The sequence below is a fragment of the Eumetopias jubatus genome, unplaced genomic scaffold, assembly GCF_037043125.1.
Source record: "Eumetopias jubatus isolate StellerSeaLion01/CBP00866 unplaced genomic scaffold, mEumJub1_p1.0 scaffold_2, whole genome shotgun sequence".
Classification (NCBI taxonomy): domain Eukaryota; kingdom Metazoa; phylum Chordata; class Mammalia; order Carnivora; family Otariidae; genus Eumetopias; species Eumetopias jubatus.
Window position 1 is genome coordinate 137194924 of NW_028274808.1, and position 17609 is coordinate 137212532.

General features: G+C 39.5%; 1 protein-coding gene across 2 annotated transcripts in view; it reads left to right on the plus strand.

Annotated features, from left to right (window-relative positions):
• Positions 1 to 17609, plus strand: part of RASGEF1B (RasGEF domain family member 1B) — a 37906-nt gene that overhangs the window by 2237 nt on the left and 18060 nt on the right. For both annotated transcript variants that reach the window (XM_028124197.1, XM_028124198.2), the window contains exons 2-4: positions 9644 to 9826; positions 11712 to 11834; positions 12419 to 12556. In XM_028124197.1, coding sequence (XP_027979998.1) covers positions 9650 to 9826; positions 11712 to 11834; positions 12419 to 12556 — 438 coding nt within the window. In that variant the 5' untranslated portion in view covers positions 9644 to 9649. The remainder of the gene's footprint in view (positions 1 to 9643; positions 9827 to 11711; positions 11835 to 12418; positions 12557 to 17609) is intronic.

A 17609-nucleotide genomic window follows, 5' to 3' on the forward strand; every position in this document is an offset into this window, starting at 1 on the left:
TATTACTTAATGTTTCTAAAAATGTATTATTTGTCATAATACATATTTCTTATATTATTAGTAACGTTACATTCTGATAATCTAAAATTAACCACCGGCTAATAAAGTACAATAGACCCTTTCAAAAAAAAATAACAATTGAATAACTCCTATCTAAGAAAAAGAAACGAAGGGAAGAAGCTGGGTGAGTCTATACAGGGTAAGGTACCCAATAATGGCGCAGGAAATGAGGGAATCAACATTAGCAATCTCCAAAGGCTACCTGGAAGAAGTGGACTTTGGAGAAGCAATTTGGATGGCCCCAGCAAGTCTCCCTGAGACAGGAGGTGGGGAAAAGAAAGTATTCCCCCTTACTTAGAGAAGAATTTGGAATTCCTGAAGCAGGGATTGAGAATCTTGATTCTTATGCCACAAATAATGGAAAAGACATTATAACGTATTGTGAAGTCTTAAAGAGACAAATTGTACTGTTGAAAATACTGCTTACGATTTGTGGCATTTTTGATGTTCGTGGTTGAATTTAGGTGTTGCCTCCCCACCCCCTTCACTTTTCTAGAACTACAGTTGTCCTTTTTTTGGTTCTCCAATTAAACCTACTAAAAAAAAATAGATCTATACAGCCCTTGATTATCTTAAAATAACAGATATTGTAGCCTAGTGCTCTGGACAGATTTCTGCCCTGGGATTAAGGGAGATGAGTCCTGAGGCCCTCACAAGTTGTTTGTTCTCTCCCTCTACCTGCAGTATCTGTAAAGTTGGTCAGGTGTTGAACTAGATGATCTATGAGTCCCTTTTAAGTTCTGTGACAACTGCTTGATTTTGCTATATTATCCCTTTCTGCATTTGTACCCTAGATGGGGTGGAAGATGAAAGATGAAGTGTCTGCAGTTAGATGTTCAGCTACTTTCTGGGTGCAGGGAAATGAGAGAAGAGAGTGAAGTTTCTTTGTATTGATAACAACTAGATAGAGATTTAATATTTTCTTGACCTCCTTTTTGCTTTTGTTTTTCTCCTATAAGTGTACTAAAAAATACTAATTATCAAGAAAGTTGAGTCAGAAATTTTTTTTACTTAAGTCAGTGTTACCGTTTATGAAATTTTTAAAAAAGATTTTATTTATTTATTTATTTGAGAGCCAGAGCCCAAGCGTGAGGGGCAGAGGGAGCGGGAGAGAATCTCAAGCCGACTTCCCGCTGAGCACGGAGTCTGAAGCAGGGCTATATCTCATGACCCTGAGATCATGACCTGAGCCGAAACCAAGAGAGTCAGATGCTTAACTGACTGAGCCACCCGGGCATCCCATCATTTATGAAATTTTTAACCAGCCTCTGACCTAGGTTTTTTCCTTAGGTTTATATATTTGCTATTCCATTTCAAGGTATGTCTATATCTAGAAGTCATTCATTTGATTCAAATTTTATTAGGAAGCCCTTGTATGAAAATCAGTTTCACACAGGGAAAATACAAATTAGCCTTGTAGGGAAGGAAAACACTTTACAGACTGCCAGGATCGTTCTATTTATCAAAAAGAGAAGAATGGAGGGGGAGGGATAAGCATAGTTTTTCAAGGACTTGCAGCCAAAAAATAAAATTATCCTAGGAACCATGTTACATAATAAAATGTAAATAGAAACTTCTGCTTGTTTACTAAATGTCCTCACTAAGTATCAGATCGTTTTTCTGCTGAAATGAATTGGGTTTAGAAAAATAAACCCTTTTAGTAAAGGATGCTCCCCATATGATATTCTATAATTTGGCTTGAGAGCTATCGTATAGATGATCCAACACCTTATATCTGTGCCATCCAGTATGGTAGCCACTAGGCACATGGGTATATTTAAACTTATGTTTAATTAAATTAAACAAAATTAAGAATTGAGTTTCTTAGTTGCGCCAGCCACATTTTAAGTGCTTAATAGCTACTTACAGCTAACAGCGACTGACTGGACAGTGTGGAAGAGGGCCATTTCCAATATCCCAGAAAGGTCAAAGTTCTTTTTGACAGCACCTAATTAGATCAGGATGATTTTGATTGTCCAGAAGATCACTTTTGTCCTCCTGGGAAAATGGAATAATTAACTCTCATTGTATTTGGGCACCTAAGACCTACAAAATAAGACTGACTTGACTTCTTCAGCCAGTATTTGTTTTCAGCCGTACAGCACGAACAGTGCCACTTTCCGAAGCTCAATAATATGCCAAGATCACAAACACCAATTTCTTAGGTTTTTTTTCACCCAGAACTCCAGTTGTCCTTCTACATTTCTAAACCAGCACCCACTGTTGAAGCTGGAAAGCACCAATCTTTTCACAGACAAGGAACGTGGAGCCATCTACTGTTCAGCTCAGGAACTACATGGAAGTTGTAGATTCAAAACAACGCATAAAGAGTATCAAAGTGTTCTGTGATCTGTTCCCACGCAGTATAAGATTTATCTTGTAGAAAAGTTTTAAATGACTTTCCAGGTCCATTTAGAGTTGCCATGTAGTAAAATGTTGTTTTGTGTTTTAATAAATAAACTGCTAACAAGATATCTCCAAGACAAAAGATGACACACTTTTTAGCTTTAATTTTCTTCCAAGGAAACCAAAGACAGTAATTATTTGAGTCACAATCTTTTTCCTCCATCAATTAGGAATTAGTAAAGATTTCTTAAGTAGCATCCAGGATAAATCAAGAAAAATGCAAGTTCTTTTTTATGAAAGCCTGTAACATCGGTAAATAGTACCACCAATTTCATCATTATGGAGAGAAATAAGACCTTCTTTAATAAAAAATACTCACTTTTCCCTCCTTGAGTATGAAATTTACTGAGCACTTGGGGCTCAGTTCCAAAGAATGTACCTATCTGGGAGTGAGTTCCTTTCTGTTCACATGCCAAAGAAGTGAGTTGATTTAGAGTTGTCTACTCTGCATTGTTTGTACTCACAGGAACTGTACCTCTTTTCTCAAGGAGGTCAGCAGAAGTGTAGCGTTTCTACAGTTTCCAGAGCTGTTGCTAGAAATCTCTGCCCTTAGGACTTTCCCTGGCTCAGGAAAATGTGCGAAGATAATCTTCTAGACACTTTCAAGCTCAAAAGAAGCCGTGTTTTAGATAGTGTCAGAAACGTGACTTTTACTTTCACCCTGAGTCAAATCCATAGTTCGCTACCCTCTATGAGCGTGCAGTCTGTCCTTGTATTCTAAGATTCAGTGGTGCCAAAAGGAGGCTAGAAGTACTTGAGTAAAGCTGAAACATGTGAATCTTTCTCATTCAGCTTTCTGGAACCTCAAGTGAGAAAAGGAAGAAGGTTCATCTCAGCAAAGTGCAAAGTTCCTTTGGAATCTAGATGGGAATGGGGAAACAGGTAATTCCAGGATATTGAATTAAGCCTCTCCTCACTAAACAAATATACTTTCAAAGTTCAGCTGTGATAGGGAGGCCTTCCTCTACTTCAGTGGCTTTGTTTTTTTCAATTGGGACACATGCCCAGCACTTGAACAGAAATGAAAAGATAGTGATCGATATAAAGGCATTGGATTTGTTAAATATTTCACCAAAGTACTCTATGATGAAATATGGATTGAAAGCTTCCCATACTTTTTTTTTTTTTTTTTGAGTCCTACCTTTTCTAGCTCATTCTCTTAAGTGTAAAGGAAATGCTGACTTGACATTCTGGTAGAGATTTACAAAGTACCTACAGCAGATGTTGAAGGATAGCTTTGGATTTAGTTCCCACACCCATCTTTTCCTCAACCTCTTTTCCAATTTGAAATGTCACCTGAAACCACCTTATCCTGGTGCACCTGCCTCATCATAAATAACATTGTGCAAAAGCAGTCGCTAATTCAAACACAGTCTGCTGTTTAGAAAAAGGCAGCTTTTCATCTGGTGCTTTCGTTGGTTTGAAACCATTAGGCATGCCTTTCAAATCCATTCATCCCTTAAATCACCCAGACCTTGTTTCCTTGCTTCTGGATCAATGTCAGGCTGAGCTTTTTCAGAGTCCTTGGAAGAACATGATATATCTTTGTGACTGAATTAGGTGCCCCTGTAACATATCTAGTCTGTCAACCAACTTTTCAGCTTACCAAGTTAATTTTAAGAAAGAACATTCATCTTGTACACCTGAGTTGGATATATCTTTTACTTCCTGTTGGGAAGTTTTCCAACAGAACCTGTGATCTGTATGCTAATTTCATGGCTCTAAGCTTTCTTTTAGCCTGGTTCATTGTTTTAAAAACCAAAGTCTGTTTCCCATTGTCTCATCGCATCTTTCCCCACCCCAAAGTGCCATCTCAATTAAGGGGGAGTGGAAATACCTGTTTAAATATCTCTACCCAAACCAAAAGAAGTATCATTTTAAAAGCCTCTTTAGCTCCATTTGATTGGCACTACCGGAGAATATAAGTATTCCTTGATTTCTAAGGAGCCAAGCTTGGATGTGCTAGACCAAGCTTCCCTTTAGAACCGCCATGTTCTTCTTCTTTGAAGACGATTAGATAAATCATATCTAGGCTCTGTACAGGTCTGCACATAGTGTTTATTAAACTGGGGTCCGAACTCCACAAGGTATATGCAAACTTGTTGGTACATTGCTCTCAGGGCAGTGTGGGGAGAGGTTTGTGATCTCCCGAGAAGTTAAGAGCCACTGGCCACATTGAATATACTGTTTCCCAGGAAATGATTTTAAGGTGAGAATTGCTTGTGAGGTGAGCCTGTCCTCTGCCTTATCTTATTGGTAGTGATTTGAATAAAGTCAGCAGTTTTGTTTTTCTTTTCAAGTATCTCATATAAATCTCTTTTTTTCCCCAAAGGAATTAACTACTTTGAAGTTTGACTTAATAGTAAATTAATGCCAGCATTTACCCTAATGCTGTTGCACATTCTAATTTTGGAAAAGTCAGGTTCTCCTGAATAAGATTTTTGGTTAGCCAATTGGATTGGGCAAAATCTGCGCTAAGGAAGGGTGGTAGACAGTGGAGAAGTTGGTTTTGAGATTATATTGGAAAGGGTAGAGGGGAGTGGATTGAGAGTTTAAAGGACCCTAGAGACAGATAATATTAATTGTGAGAGCTGTAAAAGGTTTGCTACAGATAAGAAATCAGAACTACCCCGAGATGAAAACAAATAAATGGGATTTCTGGGATAAGAGCAGCCTCGCCCTTTGCCCTTCTTCTGCTACAGAAATCATTAGCAAATGATTCCTGGCGTTAATAGCACCTGGGGATAAATGCTGTTCAGGATTCTCATGTCCAGCACTTGGATATTTTCTCTGTTTTTTAAAACAAGAACCAAGCTAATATTTAATCTTCTGAGCCTTGTTTTTCAACTCCAGAACTGAAGCAAGAGAATTCAAGTCTTGGATGACAAATCTGAGTAATACTGAACAAACAATAGTTCTTGATGTGGGTAATAACAGGGAAGATACTTGAAAGAAAAAACTATGTTTATCTTCTTAGGTATTTAAGGTACACTTCACAGACAGTACTTTACCATGCTGTTGACCTCCCCTTGTTTGTCAAATGCATTTCTTACACAAGGCAGTTGGTCTTTCTAGAAAATGGCTAGACTGGCCACTTGTTAGAGATTGTCCAGAAATGGGTGATGAATACTGTGATCCATGATCTTTATTTTGGTCATTTGTCTCAGTAAGATTTTTTTACTGGAGATCTATAAAGTAAACATAAGCAAATACTACTCTATTTAATTGAATCTGAGATGCCATCCATTGTAAGATGCTCTTTTTTATTTCATATTGCTAAGGACAAAAAAGACTGTCACGCGTGCCTTCTTATCACTATATGCATGCCAATTACAAAGAGACTAAAACGTAAAGATGTATATGTTAAAATCCGAAATCTCTGTCTAGATGGGACTGTGCCTTGATGGCAAAAGTCAGTAGCGTAAATACTTCTGTTCTCATGGGAGTATTGCTTCTTCATAAGAATAATTAGTGTCATTGATGCATCTTTGGAGCAATGACTTACATAAAACATATAAGGCATATAAATTGTTCTGATGCCTACAATTTGGGATAGACTGACAGACTTTTCATTTTATGGTGAAATATTACAGGTTCAAGGAGGTCCATTTGTAGTACAACACGATGTAGTATAATAAATTTGGACCCTGGAACCTGAAGATCAAGGTTTGAAACACTGTCCTATCTATCTGTCCCTTCTCTGCTGTGTAACCCCAGTCAGTTATGACAGGTTTTCTGAACCTCAGCTTCTTATGCAGTCCAAACAACAAGAGGCTGTCTACCAAACAGAGTAGCTCTAAGAATCCCGAAAGGCATTTGTAGGCAGTAAACCACACAAACGGGAGCTGCTGATCTCAGAGCCTTCCGTGCCGTGCGTCCAGGCATTTCTCAGGTGAGCGGCCTTGAAGGGGAATCAGAGAAGTAAAGGAAGGTGGAATGTAGAGACCTTTCCCTTGCACAAAGGATCTCATAGTAGCAGAATGGGGAGGGAGAGAGGGGGCCTAAGGAATGGAAAAGATGCCGTTGTGAGTATAAGGCAACATAGAAAAATATGACCAACATGCGTAAATAGGGGCTGGAGTCTCTTGGAGTGACTCAAATCTCGGCAGTTGATTGTTGCTATGTGCAAGTTCAACAGTCAAGATGGATCATAGGAGAATGAAATCAGCTGATTAGCAATAGAACTTAGGGCTGATTAGAAGGCGGAAAATGACCTGAGACATACCCTCTTAAAATTGATTTGTAGGAGTAATAAGCTATAACCCCAATTCATTTACCTCAGTTTGGTTTCCATTGCTATTTGCAGTATTTTCTTTGGTGCTTGGTTGGAGGGGATTTTCTAAGTGTGGATATTTTCTACCTCATCAAAGAAATCCCATGAGTGAAACATTTCCAAGGAACAATACAGAAGCCTTTTGCCATTGCTCTAAGAATGCTCTCAGAAGAATTTTGCTATAAAAGAACTTAATAGTTTTGTTATAATTTAGGATTTGGGAAGGAGTGAACAAAATTGAGAATAATTTTCTAAATAAAAAACATGTGTTGGGGGGGTGGTGGTGGTGGTGGTGGTGGTATATTACCTTTTGAAGTTCTCACCACCGTGAAGCACCAGGTTAGGGTTTCATTAAATCTGAGTCCTTGGTCAGACCTGAGTCCTTGTTGCTTCGTGGGAGTAAATAATTGAGAAGTACAGATACTTGTGGCTTTTGGTGCTGATTCCTTGAAAGGGAACTGGGTGACTCTTGACTATCACGGGCTAATGGTTACTGTTAATAAACCGAAGGCAGCAGGGGTGCAAGATTCACGGGGTGAGGGGCTTCCACTGGGTTCCTTTGGTGCTGTAGCCACAGCACTGTGAGATCTTAGCCTGGTCACTTCGTTCCACCTTCCAGGGTTTGCACATTAATAAAAATAGGAGCTCGGAGCAGGTTGGGCTTTGACCTCTTCCATGACTGTTTTTGCAGTCGTTGCTAATCACTTAGGTCACACATTCTCCCACCTAGTTACAGCCTTTAAATTCTTCTCACTCACCCACAGGCCGCTAGGCACCCACTTCTAATTGATTGCAGTTGGAAAGTGAAATGAAATCTCTTTTTCATCCCGGACCAGATGATTTCTATGATCCTTTTGAACTTTCAACATTTTCTGATTTTTCTGAAACTCCCAAGTTTTTGGCCAGCCATCTCCCCAAATCACTTTATTAGGATGGTTTCAGTAGTGATGAATAGATGGAGAAATTAAAGAAAATTCATGGTTCTTGGCAGAAAAAATTAAAAAAAAAAACTCAACTCCCAGAGTTCCACCTGTGATCCTGCTCATGAAGGACACTGTATGGTTTTTAACCATCTAAAGCTTTTTTAAGCCAGAAGTAGGTAACCAAATTCAAATGAACCGTTCCCTCCAGGCTATCAGGCAAAACTTTGAGGCGCTTCTCATCTCAGGTCCCAGAGTCTCAGTTTATGGACATTTTGAGTTTCTCAGGGCAAGGGTAGATGGGCTCTTTTTTTTATCTTCCCACCAAGGACAACTCATTTGCAAAGATTATATTGCACAAGCATTGTACTCATAGAAAACTGGCAATTTGATGAGGACAGAAACACACTTTGTCCACTGTCTTATAAAATGTTAACGTGGAGTTATTTATTTAACAATGATTTCAACTAAGCATGGAGCATTTGTGTTAATGTTTACATCCCATAGTTCCTGATCCTTTGGCTGTTCTGACCTTGTCCTGCCTCAGCGCGAGGCATGGCAGTGATGATGCAGGTAGTGACAAATCTCCCAAAGTGATCCTCAGTAATCAATTTCTCCCCATTGGTGGCTGGTTTTTCCCTTTTGCATTCTCCCTCGGCATTGGTTTGTGGATGGGATAGAGTACAAAATGCTGAAGCTTATCTTCTGTTTCTTTTTCTTGATGCTTCCTTCCCTAAATGCTGTTTTCATCTGCCAGGTTGTCCTAAGAGTAGGTTTTTTTTTCCCAACACCCCACTCCGTGGCCACGCTTGCCGAGGCACGCGCACATGTCCCCATTAGCTGGAGTGGGAGCAGATGCACCTGGAGTGAAGGATGTGCTTTCTCACACAGGGCTCCACACCCCTCCCCCATCTGGATGCAAATATCTTTTGGCATCTCAAAAAGAAGGATTAGCCCAGGTTGTGTCCTCCTGCAGCCTCCACATACCCTGTCCCCGTCAGTCCAAACCCTGGAGTTGGCTTCCCGCATTGTTTGCCTTCTGAAACTCTCAGTCTGGCAGCTCCTGAATGCCTCCATTGTCCAAACGTGCTGCCAGAAACCAAGAGTCTGTTCTCAGGGTCCCAAGCTCTGTCCCTAGGAATCCGAGTAATAACTTAATAGCCTCTAGCCTCTACTGAGCACCCTCTAACAAGGGCTGTGTGAGTTGCAAAGCATACAAATGGAGAGAACCAGCACCCTGCTTCCTGTTCCCCAAATCAGGGGCCCCTCAGCCCACATGTTTGCTGACAATGGAGGCTTTATAGAGCCCCCACCCCAAAAGAATTTGACACAAAGGAGTGAAAATCGACAGCTTCTGATCTCCCAATAGAAGCTGGAGAGTCAGCATTGTATTTCTGGATTTACATACGTACATCTGTACATACATCTGTAAACACGCGCGCGCGCACACACACACACACACACACACACACACACACACACACAATGTACTTTAATTCTAGGCCTCTCTTACAGTTTTACTTTTTCAACATCTGTTTTGATTATCTCCTGCTATGCCCAACGTTAGTCCAGTATTTCTCGTATGTGATGTAATTCTCCCCAGCCAGCTTTGAAGGCTTGCCCATTTCTACCTTAGGATGACTGACACTTGACTCAGTGAGATAAAGCAATCGGAAGCTCAGTTCTCTTCCCCACGTGTGAAGGAGTGATCTCTAAGTATGGCAGCTGGAGACTTGGATTCAAATCCAAACTGGATCCTTTGATCTAAGCATTTTATGGTATTCAACTGAATGAGATTTGTACTCACCCATATGCATACATGTGTTACTCAAAGAGCAATTTGCTTTCTTGATGGATTCTGATATTCTATCAGAACCTCACCTATTTTTAAAATAACCTATTCCCTCGTTGCTATTAAAGCTCACTTTTCTTCTGGATGGCATATTACTGACACTATGTTTTCTCCTTTTAAAATTCATTTTAGGAAAGCATGCCTCAGACTCCTCCCTTTTCAGCAATGTTTGACAGCAGTGGTTACAACCGAAACCTCTATCAGGCTGCGGACGACAGCTGTGGAGGGTTGTATTACCATGACAACAACCTCCTCTCCGGGTCTCTGGAAGCACTCATCCAGCACTTAGTACCTAATGTGGATTATTATCCGGATGTAGGTATCCCTGTTCCTCTGAAACACATCCTTGGTATTCTTCAGAATATCTGGGTTGCTAAGAATTTTTCCCAAATAAGAAAATGCATATTGGTTATTGAGTATTTTAAGATCAAATTGAGCCTGCTTATGATTCAGATTTTGGTTATTGTCTGCATATCCGTTTCTTTTCAGGGCTGGTACCACACGGTAGATGGTCAGATACCATCTAAGTGAAGTATCTGTAGGTTTAATTCATGCATATACGTTGGTCCTTACATAGAAATGCCGGAGGACATTGGATACTCCTAGAATACTTAATGCCTTGTTTTGTTGCCAAGATCATCACTATGCTGAGAAAAGTGAAGTGTGACGGGAAAACTTCAGAGAAAGGAGATCAACAGTCATATTCAAGTTGCAGTTCTTTATAGGTTGTTTATGTTTTACTTTGATAGCTGGTGTTTATGTAGATGATACTTTCTTTTTTTTAATTTTTTTTAAAGATTTTATTTATTTATTTGACAGAGAGAGATATAGCGAGAGAGGGAACACAAGCAGGGGGAGTGGGAGAGGGAGAAGCAGGCTTCCCGCGGAGCAGGGAGCCGGATGCGGGGCTTGATCCCAGGAGCCCGGGATCATGACCTGAGCCGAAAGCAAATGCTTAACGACTGAGCCACCCAGGCGCCCCTAGATGATACTTTCTAATCTAAGGAATTCATTTACATTTTCTCTATGGCAATTCCAAGAAGCCAGAGAGGAGAGCACTGAAATTCAGAATGTTGAGTAATCGGCACACGGTTTAACCCCAGCATCAGCAATCAAACCTAGGTTTTTCTGTTTCTGGGCAAGTGGTGTTTTTCTCCCCCTTTGCTTGTGCCACAGCTGCCCCTGTTACTCAACAGCAGCTGGTTGTTGATAAGAATTTCATGAAATGATCTAGACACTAGATTCATATGTTTTTATAAATATAATAATGACCTTGGTGTGCGAAGGATAGTTTGTGCTTGCCACTGTAATTCACCATAGTGTTTCTTCCTGAGTTATCTCTCTGTGTGATTTGTTACATAGCATTTTGAAATATGTTGCCACACAGGGAAAACTTGTAATCAAAAGTAAAAGGAATCTCTTGTTCAGCCCTGTAAGTGTTTATGAGCTAGTAAAGGCGCCTAAGGCGGGGGGGGGGGGGGGGGGGGGGGGGGTTAAAAAAAAAAAACCCTGGTATTTCTCTTTTCACTGGGAGTCTGAAACTATTATAACAAATAAACCCTACTTCGTTACTGGCTTCTTGGGAGACAATGTAGTTAAAGAAAAGTGTATAGTGTGATATTGTGTTTTATGAAATTGCTTAGCCTTTGAGCAAGTAAACAGATTACTTGAAAGCCCGCCTTTGAACGTTCTGGCACAAGCATACAGACACTGTTGTGTGCCATGCTGGACACACTGGAGACTTCTTGAGCTATTGTGGTTGGGTGTTTTTTTTTTTTTTTTTTTTGGTTTCCACTGAGTTATCATAATATTTGGACCCAGAACAAGATTCTGTATGGGTGGTATATTTAAGTTAGATCTATTTCTCTGGGCTGAATTTCATTCTTCTTACCTAGAATTGAGTTATGTGTCCTGGTGTCCTGACTCCCAGAGGAGAGATGTGAAAGTGTGCTTTGAATAATTTCAGTAGATAAACTTATCTTGTACTTCTGTTATTTTTAGTATGGTTTAAGGGAAGAGATACATCAGAAGGCAAAGGAAAAATCCATCTTAAGGTGTTTTACTACGAAGCATTACTTTTGAAACTGCAGCATATTAACTTTGATCAAGAGAACTTAATGAAATAAGATGTATAAACTATAGGAAAGATATTAGTTTTGGAGAGAATGTAACCATAATGATTTTTTTTCTCTTGCCACAGAGAACGTACATATTTACCTTCCTACTCAGTTCTCGGTTATTTATGCATCCGTATGAGTTAATGGCCAAAGTTTGCCACTTATGTGTTGAGCACCAGAGACTAAGTGATCCTAATAGCGATAAGGTAATGATGTGTTTTGAACTTTACCATTTTGTCTATTAGGCATGGTAACTCTGCCGCTTAGATTTTGTGAAGTTGGTTTCCTTCCCCCCAGGCTGAAGGGCATTAATGGTATCACCGCTGTGCAAAGGGCACTGGGAATGGGCTACAGAACACATGATAGGGTTGGACACTGGAATTATTAGTGTTCATTTTCATCTAAGATCTTTATTTCTCTAACATTCTTGGTCCTATTGAAACATTTCAATATATAAAAATACCTCAATGTTAATACCCAAGAGAAAAGCCTTCATAATGTGTATGCTGGTCATTATGATCAGTGTGGTCGAATTTTTTAAATAAACTATCATGCCCTTCATGCCAAACAAACAAATGCCCACAATATAAATTTAAGGCCATGGAAGATCCCTAGGTCCTGCCTTAAGCTGGTGGTACTTGGCATTGACTTGGGGAAGGGGGACTAGACTTCTTCTTCAACCCCAAAGACTTTGTACTAGAAGTTTTCCAATGACTCTGTTCACAGTTATTGATTTGATGCAGTCCATGGTGATAGAGATCACTGAATGAGATTTGCTTTTTCTCCCCAGAACCAGATAAGAAAAATTGCACCCAAAATCCTTCAACTCCTGACAGAATGGACGGAAACGTTTCCTTATGATTTTCGGGATGAAAGAATGATGAGAAACTTAAAAGATCTGGCTCACCGAATAGCTAGTGGAGAGGAGGTTGGTATCCTGAATTTTAGCAAAAGTACTTGAATTTCCAGGGCCGAGCCTTGGTGGGAAATGGTGCTGAATTATGTATCACAATCTTCACTTCTTCCTTTCTGTGTTGCCTTTGGGCAAGTCTTTGACATAGCATAGTGGCCTGTTTGGTGTGTCGAATGGGAATGATTATACAATCCCACTTCTAAGGGCTATCATCTGGAGTTTCATGGGATTAATTTGGGGGTATGTTCATGTCAATCCGTGCATAGGATTCACATTGCAAGTGTTTTTCAATTTTACTTATACTCTTCTTCCTTCTAAAAAGATTTGACATAGAAAGTTACATATCATGTATGATAATACATATCATATTAATAGATCTAAACACAAATAGATATCAAATAAATAACATAGTAACATATTAACAGATAACAAGTTGTACATTGATACATAGTAAATAGAAATAGACACTTTGTACTATGGAAGGGAGAGCACAAATAGGCTCATGTTGAGAACAGTCTAGTAGGACAGGCCTGCTGTGATTTGAGCATAAACTCCAGGTAAAAGAGAAATACAGATGGTTATGTGATTTTCACCATCAGGAAAGAGAAAACCTACTAATTCTTCAGGGCATTAAATTAAATGAAATTTTAAGAATTTTCTTACGGAGGACTTTATCTGGGGGGCATAGAATGAGATTGGGGAAACTGCTCTGTATAGTTTTTATAACAAATGCTCCTTGATAAAAAACTGAGGCTACACAATTAATATGTCATTAGCTAAGGTCATTCTTCTGGAGAGGAGAAGACAAAGGGAAAAAGATCCAAGTCTCTTGGTGCTTGGAAGTTGGTTCAAGGCTAGCACCTAGCATAGGTGGAGAAAGAAAGTGAGTCTCTTGGATACTCTTTCATAAATATCTTTTCCCACATTCGAGCCTTTGATAAGAATTAACTAGCTGCAACAAAATCAAGGTGGTCCTCTTTGAAGCAGGCCTGGAAGGTTGATATTTTGTGTTGAGCCTTGTTGGGCAAGGGTGTCTTTGTAGTTTCTGTGCTGCCAGTGAGCCCCTGGGAACAAGTTTCTTAGGCGCAGATACAACACTTTCATGCAGGAAAAGACTGATGAAGCATTTGGCAGTTGCAGAGATATCTTGGTTCATTCATCTTAAAATGAATTTTCCCATTACGAGTACCTTCCTTGAGAACTCACTCTTTCAGTGGTGTGCTGTAAAGATCATGTAACAAGATACCCTATCTATTGTGTCTACTTCTGGTGAATATATTTTAATACCATTTCTTCCCCACCTTAAAAAATTATATAAGATTTGCAATTAAAAACTTTACTTGCTTCCCTACAGTTATGTCCTCCTGAAAATGGATTTAACCCTTTTACTGCTCCCTTATGACATTCTATTGAACCTGGTGCTCAAGACAACCATGATTTATATCTATAAGGCTGAATGAGTGGTTTCCTGAGTCGTTTTGCAAGTTATGACTGTTAAATTATTTTGCCAGTTTGCCCGTGACAGGCTCTAGCCAGGTATGAATTGGCAGGCCCCTCACTCACAAAGGCAAAAGTTCAGTATCCCAGGGCAGTTTTGTAGTCAGTCTTACAATAGAGGAGTTATATCTGTTGGGTTGCTTGGCAGGGTCAATCCTGGCTCAATGAACTTAGTTTAGGACAAGATGCTCAAAAGATTAGTGGCATCACTAGGACTTTTTCTTATATGAAGCCTGAGTCCAGAGCCAGTCAGTACTGCATTTTAGTTAAGTTGTATTTAGGTACTCAACCTGATAGTCAGTCAACTGCCCTTCCCTCTATTGCCTTTTTAAAAAGTAGGAATGGTCCCTTGATCCTTTCCAAAGGAACATCTTAAAAATCTTTTTCAGATAAAAAGTTAGCGTTCTGAAAGTGCCAGATGGGTGGCCTTTTGTTTTTCTTGTCGTGGTAGTCAATGAGGGAGATCCTTTCTATCTGTGATGGCCAGATTGGATCCAGTCTTTTTTTTTTTTTTTTTTTGTCAGACTCAAGCTACTCTAGGGTTAGGGGGAAATATAAAGGGCCACACCACCTTCTAACCTGGCTTCCTGTCAGCACTCTTTTGTTAATAGCAAATCCTTGATAAACCTTGAGATTTTCAGATGGTTTTGAATGTGAAAAGAGGAGATGAGAAAGTAAGCCAGGTCGAACCAAGGAATTGATTAACCTAGGGATCGAGCAGCCGAGAGTCACCTGCCTTGATCAGGTTGGGTTTTCCAGGGAGAGACTGTTCCTTTGGCTCCTTCAGTCCAGTATTCAGAATCATGGCCACACTTGGCATCTGGTTGATCTGAGTGTGCTTCGGCAGGTTCCCTCAATTCCTTGCCTCTTCTCCATTCCCGTAAATTGTAGAGGTAACTGCGCTATGTTAACATCCCTGTCAGCTCTAAAATTCTGCGATGGATGCTCTTTCCTCAGTTGTGCTTGGCAGGCCACGTATCTGTGATGTGCTCAAGTGTCTCTCCTCAGAAAGACCTTCCCTCACCACCCCCACCACAGTCACCCTGCAACTCTCTCATTGTTGGCTTTCACCGCTGTTTTCTTCATAGCACTCTGTGGTTAGTAATTACTTGCTTTTTTTTTTATGACTTGTTTCCCCCCTCCCCCCCCCGACTCCTTGCTGTGCCCCCTTTGTTCATCATATCATCCTTAACTACTAGCTCAGTGCCTGGCATTTCATAGGTATTCAGTAGTGTTTGAATGAATGAATGAATGAATGAACGAACTAATCAGTTACTAGAAGAGGAAAAAAATATTTCCCTCCACAGGAAGGAGTATGGGCTTGGGTTGAGACTTGTTGCTTCTTGCCCGAGACGTGAGGGATTTTTTTGGCAGTCAATGAATCCAGGTGCTCCCTATATATAATTTTGTCGGGTTCTGCTGAATCTGCTAGGACAGTTCTGCATAATTTGGCTTAATATATTTCCCCCTCTAGGGATTTGCCCAAAATGAAGTGGTTTATTAGGACTTGCCTGCAAGAAACATGAAATGGAGCTAATGATTGAATTACATGACAAATGACTATAGTGGGTAAAATGCAATTTTCTCTTCCTTAAGGGGCTGGTCTTTATTCTATCTTTATTTGCCAGGTAATTACTGTCACTGGCATTTTAAGTTATAAAAAAGAATAAGTGCATATTTAGCAATTCATGACTCAGTAAGGAAGCATGCTTAACAACACAAAGCTTGGAATGGAATCAAATGGCAGCAGGAAACTTTTAAAAGAGGTCATACATACATACTCTCTTTCCTGTGTGTCTCTTCATCTCTGTCTCACACACACACACACACACACACACACACGCACACTAATTCTTTATTATTTGAATAGCTTTACCCTCCACCCTGTTGTATACATTTTCCCCTTATAGCTTCCTGCCTTTTGCTCACTAGCTGAATCCTTGACTGTACATCCCTCAACCTCTTCCCTTAAAAAAGCATATTTTAAAGTGTAGAATAAGAATCTTCCACCAGATTTGCCAGTAGAGCCTAGATTCTGACACTTTGCTACATACCAGAGTCACCTGGGAATATTTATTATGACATTTGGGACAGGGGGCCGAAGAAACCATTTTAAGTTCATAGATTTTTAGTGTAACTCAAGATGATGAAAGCAGAAGAGCAAGGGAAATAGGGACAAGGGATTTATTTTATTTTCTTGTATTTCTATTTATTGTTTTTACTGAGGTGTAATTGACATATAATATATTAGTTGCAGGTGTACAACATGATGATTCGATATTTGCATATATTGTGAAGTGATCACAATAAGTCTTACTAACATCCATCACCACACAAAAAATTACAGAATTTTTTTTCCTTGGGATAAGGACTTTAAGATCCATTCTCTTAGCAAGTTTCAAAGATGTAATACAGTATTATTCACATAGTCACCATGCTGTACATTACATCCCGTGATTATTTATTTTATAACTACAAGTTTGTACCTTTTGACCAGCTTTACCCATTTTGCTTTACCCATCCCCTGTCCCCTACTTCACCCCACCATTAAGGATTTAAAATAGCCCTTAATTCAATCTTGAACTCCTTCAAATTCCAAAGAAAAAGACATTTTCTTTGAGTGACAAGCATATTACCAAATAGATAGCATCTTCTAAATTGATAACCTTAATGCTAGGTGAAAGATAGGTTTTTGTGAAGGTTCAACTTTTTAAACACTTAGGTATTTCATTAATGATTTAGGGTGGTCTGTGAATAATAGAGAGAGAAAAAAAGGTCATCTAATGGACCAGTTTAAAGAACTAAGTAGAATATATGCCAGATAAGTAGAGAAAAAGAAAGAAAAAGAAGGCTGTGTATGCTCTTTTGCCTTGACTAAGTAAGAATTGATCATTTCCAGATGCATTTGTAATTTTCCTTAAGTATGCAAATATCTATTCATTTGAGTTTTTGTAATTTGCTCTAGTAAACCAAATTGCCTCTGTAAAATAATATGGTTCTTATACTTGTTGGTGAGATTGCCATTCAGTTTTCAAATAATTCATCTCAGAAAGTAATATTGTGTAGTACCTTTTAAAAAGGGTCTGACTACGCAGAGGAGCATAACCAAAGGCCTTTTCACATCTCAATTCACTGGTACTGCCCTCCTTTGGAGCTGTTAACTTAAGGACCATGTTAGCGTGTGTCCCTTTCTCAGGTAATTTACCTACAAGGATGAATGTTGTTTGTTTGGCAGTCTGGGGCTAGAAAAGGAAAAATAAAAGAATGCTATAACTCTATCATGATAAAAGTACCCTGGGGATGGATCAATTGTGAAGTTATTTCTTTGTCTTAACAAGTGTTGTAAGAAGTCAAGAGGTTGACATTTATCTCTAATACGTAGATTGCTTTTGAAACCAATTGATCTTAAGTGTTATGGCTGTAGCGTAATGCAGCAGCAGACAAGGTGGCAACTGGTAATAGCATTATGGGGAGAACTGCCACATGGAAGAGTCTGGTTGGTTGTGAGTGTTAGCACTGACTCATGAATGTAAGAGAAATGGACCTGAGTCAAATGGAGGTCAGATACCAA